At 39.6% G+C, this 7,712-nt stretch overlaps 1 protein-coding gene across 1 annotated transcript; it reads left to right on the forward strand.

The window, feature by feature from the left end:
• Window positions 1-5,357: 5,357 nt before the first annotated feature.
• On the forward strand, window positions 5,358-7,285 carry LOC148580673 (uncharacterized). Its single transcript, XM_088487496.1, has 4 exons — window positions 5,358-5,505; window positions 5,979-6,067; window positions 6,834-7,022; window positions 7,247-7,285. The coding sequence occupies exons 1-4, from the start codon at window positions 5,358-5,360 to the stop codon at window positions 7,283-7,285; spliced, it is 465 nt and encodes a 154-aa protein (XP_088343622.1).
• Window positions 7,286-7,712: the final 427 nt, after the last annotated feature.

Consider the following 7,712-nt stretch of genomic DNA (forward strand, 5'->3'; position numbering starts at 1 on the left):
GGGAATCCAAACTTGAGGGAGAGCTCAACTTGGGTTCCTTGATTACTTTCTATTATCACGCCTGCGCTGCTTCCAGTTTTATTTGAAGAACCGTCCACATAGAGATTCCTTTCTGTGGGAGTTTCCAGGGCATTTGTGAATTCTGCGATGAAGTCGGCCAGATACTGCGATTTGATGGCCGTCCGAGGTTCGTACTGGAGGTCGAACTCTGATAACTCTACTGCCCATTGTAAAATTCTGCCTGCTAAATCTATTTTCTGCAATATTCCTTTTATGGGCTGGTTAGCTCGAACCTTAATGGTGTGAGCCTGGAAGTACAGGCGAAGTCGTCGAGATGTTAGAATGAGGGTGTAGGCAAACTTTTCTATTTTCTGGTAGTTCAGCTCGGATCCTTGTAGCGCTTTGCTTATGAAGTAGACGGGTTGTTGCCCACTTTCGTCTTCTCTGACTAGTGCTGAGGCTATTGCCCGGCTTCCTACTGCGAGATACAATTGAGCGGTTCTCCTTTTCGGGTCGAGATAGGGTAGGCGGCCGTCCTAAAAGTTCCTTGAAGTCTTGGAAGGCTTGTTCACATTCTGTCGTCCATTCGAACTGCTTTCCCTTCCTTAAAGTGGCATAGAAGAGGAGAGACCTTATCGCTACTCCTACTAAGAATCTGGATAGGACGGCCAATCTCCCGTTGAGTTGCTGTACTTCTTTGACACAGGTGGGGCTCTTCATGTTGAGTATTGCTTGACATTTATCCGGGTTTGCTTCAATTCCTCTTTGTGTGAGCATGAACCCTAAGAATTTGCCTGCTTCTACTGCAAAGGTGCATTTTGCGGGATTGAGTCGCATGTCGTGCTTCCTTATAGTGTCGAACACTTGAGCCAGGTCGGACAATAGTGTATCTTCACTTTGTGTCTTTATCAACATGTCATCCACATAGACTTCCATGATTTTTTCGATGTGATCTGAGAAGACTTTATTCATTAGCCTTTGATAAGTAGCTCCTGCGTTCGACAGGCATCACGATGTAGCAGTAATTTGCTTTCGGTGTTAAGAACGAGGTCTTTTCTTGATCTGGTGGATACATGGGGATTTGGTTGTATCCCGAGTATGCATCCATAAACGAGAGGTATCTATATCCGGAGGAAGCATCTACCGGAGCGTCGATACTTGGGAGTGGGTATGGATCTTTTGGGCAGGCTTTGTTGAGATCGGTGTAATCGGTGCACATTCGCCACTTCCCATTTGATTTTTTCACCAAGACGACGTTGGCTAGCCATAGTGGGTATTTGACTTCTCTTATGAATCCTGCCTTTAGTAGTGCTTGTACTTGTTCTTCCACCGCTTGGGATCGCTCTGTCCCAAGTTTTCTTCGTCTCTGTTGCACCGGCCGAGATCCTGGGTAGACCGCTAACTTGTGACACATTAACTTAGGGTCTATGCCTGGCATGTCTGCGGCTTTCCATACAAAGAGATCAACATTATCTCGTAAGAATTGTATCAGTAATTCTTTTTTGAGTCTCCTCTTAGGATCGTGCCGATATTAGTTGTTTTATCCGAGGTGTCTCCGATCTGAATCTTCTCTATCTCACCTTCTGGCTGCGGACGGAGTTCTTCTCGTTGCTGAACTCCACCAAGTTCAATTGTATGAAACTCTTCTCCTCTGCCTCTAAGGTTTAGGCTTTCGTTATAACAGCGGCGCACTATCTTTTGATCTGCTTTTATTGTAGCTATCCCTTCTGTAGTTAGGAATTTCATGCATAGATGCGGGGTTGAGATTATTGCGCCGAGTTGATTGAGTGTTGTCCGACCTATTAGAGCATTGTAGGCTGAACTTACGTCGACCACAATGTAGTCTATTTTGAGGGTCCTGGATTGGTTGCCTTTTCCGAAGGTTGTGTGTAGCGATACGTATCCCAGTGGTTGTACCGGGGTATCTCCTAGTCCGAACAGGCTGTTCGGGTATGCTCTAAGCTCCTTTTCGTCTAAGCCGAGTTTGTCGAAGGCTGTTTTGAATAAGATGTTGGCCGAACTCTCTTGGTCTACTAATGTGCGGTGTAGATTGGCATTTGCCAGTATGATAGTGATGACCATGGGATCGTCGTGTCCCGAGATGATGCCGGATGCGTCCTCTTTAGTGAATGTTATCGCAGGGATGTCGGGTGCTTCCTCATTTCCCTCGATGTGATATACTTCTTTGAGATATCTTTTTCGGGATGATTTGGAGATCCCACCTCCTGCGAATCCGCCGTGTATCATGTGGACGTGTCTTTTTGGTGTCCGAGGTGATCGTTCAGCTCGTCCGTCATCTTCGTCCCTTCGTCTCTTTCTTTGGTCATCATCTCGGGTAGCCAGAAATCGATCTAATTTTCCTTCTCTCAGCAATTTTTCTATGATATTCTTTAAGTCGAAGCACTCGTTGGTGGAGTACCCTCAGACTCGATGGTATTCACAATATTACTTCCGGTTTCCTCCTCCCCTTTTGCCTTTGAGTGGCCGTGCTGGGGGGATTTTCTCTGTATGGCAGACTTCTTTGGATACGTCGACCAGGGATGCCCTGAGAGAAGTGTAATTATGGAATTTTTTATTTTCCCTCCTTGTCGATCCACTTTCCTTTTGGTTTCCTTGTCTTTATCTCGGTAGGGGCCCCAGATTTAGAGGTTTCTCCTAACCGAGCGTTTTCTTCCATGTTGATATATTTTTCTGCTCGTTCCTGTACTTCGTCTAAGGAGGTCGGGTACTCTTTTGATATAGACTGGCTAAAAGGTCCCTCTCGTAGGCCGTTGATGAGTCCCATGATGGCGGCCTCTGTTGGTAAGCTTTGTATGTCCATGCATGTTTTGTTGAATCTCTCCATGTAGTTGCGGAGGCTCTCCCGATCTCCTTGCTTGATCCCTAGTAAACTGGCAGTAATGGGAGGTATACAGATGCTACTTCCATATGTAGCAGTAATGGGGTTAGTATATGACCCCAAAGTTCTTCTACACTGTTCATTTCCACTTAGGTCCATGATGGAGAAAGGGAGATGATGGATTGCAAATAATTTTTTTTTTTGAAAACCGAAATTAAAATAAAATAAAATAAAAGAAAATAAATGAAAAATTGACTATAATTTCGAAAATTTAAAGAAAAATAAATAAAAGAAAATTGAAAACTAAATTAATTAATTAAAAAGATTTGAAAAAGATGTGGGTGAGGATTTTTGAAAAAATTCAAGAGAAAGAAATTGGTTAGGAAGTTTTGAAAAAGATATGCCTTAAAATTAAAGATACTTGTAAGAAAATAAAATAAAATAAATAAATAAAAAGAAAAGATATGAAAAAGATTTGATTTTAAGATTTGAGATTAGAAAAGATAAGATAAGCTAGGTAAGAGAAGATAAGGAATTTAAATTAAAAAATTATGAAATTTAAATTTTAAATTTGAAATTTAAATTTTAAATTTTAAAATTTGAATTTTGAAATTTGAAATTTGAATTTTAGAAGTTGAAATTTGAAATTTGAAATAAGATAAGATAAGTTTTTGAAAAAGATATGATTTTTTTTTCTGAAAAAGATTTGAATTTCGAAATTTTTGAAACTATGATAAGATAAAATAGAAATTTTAAAATAAAAATCTGAATTTTTAAAGGAAAATTTCGAAAATCAATTAGAATAAAAAGGGAAAATATTTTTGAATTTAATGATGAAAGAGAAAAACAATAAAAAGACACAAAACTTAAAATTTTTTTAGATCTAATGCTCCTTATTTTCGAAAATTTTGAGGAAAAACACCAAGGAACACAAAACATAAAAATTTTAAGATCAAAACATAAGCAAGACTCAAGAACACCTTGAAGATTCACAAGAACAGGAAGAACAAAAATTCAAAGACTCAAAGGACTCAAGAACATAAAAAAAAAAAAAGAACACCAAACTTAAAATTTTTAGAAAATCAAAAATAAATTTTCGAAAATTAAATAAAAACTAACAAGAAAATACCAAACTTAAAACTTGACACAAGATTTAATCAAAGAAAAATTATTTTTGAAAAGATTTTAGAAAGAAAGACTCAAAGGAGCAACTATTAACAAGAACATAGACACATTCAATAAATGCAAGGATTAAACAGAGAAAAATAAACCGTCAGTTGTCCAAACTCAAACAATCCCCGGCAACGGTGCAAAAAACATGGTGCACAAATTGTAAATCACACTTTTCACAACTCGTACCACTAACCAGCAAGTGCACTGGGTCGTCCAAGTAATACCTTACGTGAGTAAGGGTCGATCCCACGGAGATTGTCGGCTTGAAGCAAGCTATGGTTATTTTGTAATTCTTAGTCAGGAAATCAATAATAAGAATGATTATATTTATGAAGAGTAAAAAGCATAAATTAAATAGTACTTGTTATGTAGTAATGGAGAATATGTTGGAGTTTTGGAGATGCTTTGTCCTCTGAATCTCTGCTTTCCCCCTGTCTTCTTCTTCATGCATGCAAGGTTCCTCCTATGGCAAGCTGTGTGTTGGTGGATCACCGTTGTCAATGGCTACCATCCGTCCTCTCAGTGAAAATGGTCCAAGTGCTCTATCACCGCACGGCTAATCATCTGTCGGTTCTCACTCATGCTGGAATAGGATCCATTGATCCTTTTGTGTCTGTCACTATGCCCAACCCTTGTGAGTTTGAAGCTCGTCACAGTCATTCAATCCCTGAATCCTACTCAGAATACCACAGACAAGGTTTAGACTTTCCGGATTCTCAAGAATGCTGCCAATGGATTCTAGCTCGTACCACGAAGATTCTGATTAAGGAATCCAAGAGATACTCATTCAATCGAAGGTAGAACGGAGGTGGTTGTCAGGCACGCGTTCATAGCACTACAAAAAAAATACCCATTCAGCCACACTTTTTTTAAGCTACAGTTGAAAAGCGTAGCCTATTCTATGAATAGGCTACGCTTTTCTCCGTGTTGCCTTTTTATATGAGAAAAGGATACACAATTATGGTATCATTTAAAAAGTGTAGCCTTAAGTATTTTAGAAATCACTTATAAAGCGTAGCCTTATCTAAATATCTATGAATACACTTTTCTCATCAAAGAAAACGCTTTTAAAGAGTAGCTTATTTATTCTGTTTCAGGTGCGCTTTTAAAATGTCTCCTAATATGACAATCCTCAATAAACACTTAGTAAAAAAAATTTGTTGGCCCTCTCCCTCACTCACGCAGCAGTGCAGCACACACTCTCATCCTCACTCAACATACACAAATACGAAAGAGAGAAGAAATCAGAGAGGAGAAGTGAAGGAAGGAAAGAGAGGACGATGCCGCTAGGGCTCCGCCGCCATCGCCGTTGTCGTCGAGCGCCAGTGAGAGAGAGAGCTCGAGGATGAGAGGAAACGCGATGGAGGAGAGAAAAATGAGGTGCTCTGTCGCCACTGAAGCTCCACCACCACTGCTAAGGCTTGTTTCAGTCATTGTTCTGCCACCGTCGGGCTTCTGTGCCCCCGCCGAGGAGCTCGAAGGGAGGAAGCAGGGATGTATCACCGCCTTCGTGCTCTGTCGCGGCGCTGCCGTCGACTGGAGCTCGCCGTTGAGCTGCTGCACCGTCTCCAAGCTGTTGCGTCACCGCTCATCTCTTCACTGTCACTGCTCAACACCATCGTCGTATCCTCTGTCACCAGGTAAGCATTATATTCTCTGTTCTGCATCCTCTCTTTCTTGCTCATTCTCTAACACGCTCTCACTTTGTAGTTTGAAGGTGTGTATGATTTTGATAGTGATGATGAACTGCAATGGCTAATTGAGATACAGAAGGTATGTATCAATTTTCAATTGGTTCTATGAATTTTTGGGCGTTTTGGGTTCTAATTTTAGGTCTTCTAATTTTGGGGGTTTCGCCTTCTGATTCTCAATTTGTTATGATTCCTTTCTGTGTTTGCATAAACGGAAGCAATAGGTGCTGGAAATTTCATACGTGCATGCTAAACTAGGGAAATCATTCTGTAGAAAAGTGTCGAGCTGAAGGAGTTTTCATTGATTTCATGCCCTCCTAGTATGGGTCTTCAAGGGATGCGATGGTCAATTATCGTTGATCAGGTTTTACTTCCTTCACATTTCAATATTATAACCTGAAAAATAGTAGTTTTGGATATTTTATTAAGAATATTTCACATGATTAGGTTTTGATTCAGACACAAATGAAATGAGCATTTTCTTGGTATTTCACAGCGAGTCCTAAAACTGGGTTTAGATTGGGACACAAATGAAATGAGTATTTTGATGTTTGCTAAGCTTGTAAAGCCATTGATCGAAACTGTTGGGATTGTGATTAATAGTCTTCATATCAAGGTTGATGTGTGTAAAAGCAATGTCCACATTTTGAATTTTGAAGAAGCAAATTTAGAGAAAAAGAAAACGTGGATATCTTATCTTTACTTCTGGCGCTATGAACTATTGAACTGATTTTCATGCATTAATTAAAAACATGGTTTGGTGCTTTATCTTTTTGTTATTAAAATTCATATTCATTTTGCAGCTTCTATTTACACCAATCCTGGATGGAAATGCACTTTTGTATTCATTTGTATCCTGAATGGCCTGGTGTTTTTTCTGGTCTGGTGTGTTTCTACTACATTTGATTTAATATAATTGTTGTAAGAAAAATAATAAAATTTGAGTTGTGCTATTTTCCATAAAAGACTTCTGTTTGTGGTGCTTTTGTAGAAAGAATATGAACTTCGGTTTTGATGCAACTCTTAGAAATTGTAATGCATTGTGAATTATGAAGCTGATTCTATGTAAATGGATATCAGCTTGATGCCTTTCTTGTAATCATGCTTATTTTGAATTTAAATTTTTGTAGGGAAAGCTTTTTGTGAGAGCCATTCAAGAGCTATGGCAGTGGTGGTCGCGGTTATTGCACGTGGTGGTGGATACAGAGGAGGAGGAGGCGGTGGTGATGGTGCTTGCTACAGCTGTGGTGGAAGCTGTAACAACTGTGGGTATTTTGGGCTTTTGCAAGGGACTGCCCAGCAAGCTCTCGCTGAAAAATGTAAGTATACAGCTTTAATTTCTCTGATCATTATGTTGTGTTTGAAAAATAGTGGTTTTGCAGAATCTTGTGTCTTTCGAGTAGGATTGATTGAAAATTTTTGGTACCCTTTTGGTTAAAAAGTAATTTTAAAACTGAATTTTTGGTTAATTGTAAAAATTTTAATTTTTAACTTACTATTCACCTGCAAATGTTTATGCAAAATAATTGGTCTTTATTCTCAATGCAGCTTGGTGGGTTTGAGGGGAAGGAGGAAACTGTAATTTAGTAGAGGAATGGTGCAGTGGAGTGGGGCAGCGGAGGTGGCGGCAATGGCCTGATCAGATTGGGACTTGGGAGTAGGCAGAGGAGCATTACTGAACTCCTTCAGGTGAGGATTTACGCCAATTTCTATATCTTGGTTTCCTTGATTGGTTAGTTAGTTTGTATTGTTTCATGTTAATGTTTTGGTCCTGCTTCTACATTTGATTTAGAATTGTTTCTTCACTAACTGCAGATTGGGGAAGCTGGTAGAGCCTATATTGGTGTTTTGGATCTACTCATAAAAGCAACAAGCAGGTTGGTCATGCTGTCCTTGTTCCTGAACCTGCTACACCAGCAGGTCTAGCTGCTACTGTGGCACCAAATCCTTCAACCACCATTGTAATGCCATTCATTGTCCCTCTATCTTCTCCTGAATCTTTTCTCCAA

The sequence above is a fragment of the Arachis ipaensis genome, chromosome B10 (genome assembly GCF_059453495.1).
Source record: "Arachis ipaensis isolate K30076 ecotype BB chromosome B10, ASM5945349v1, whole genome shotgun sequence".
NCBI classification, from domain to species: Eukaryota; Viridiplantae; Streptophyta; class Magnoliopsida; order Fabales; family Fabaceae; genus Arachis; species Arachis ipaensis.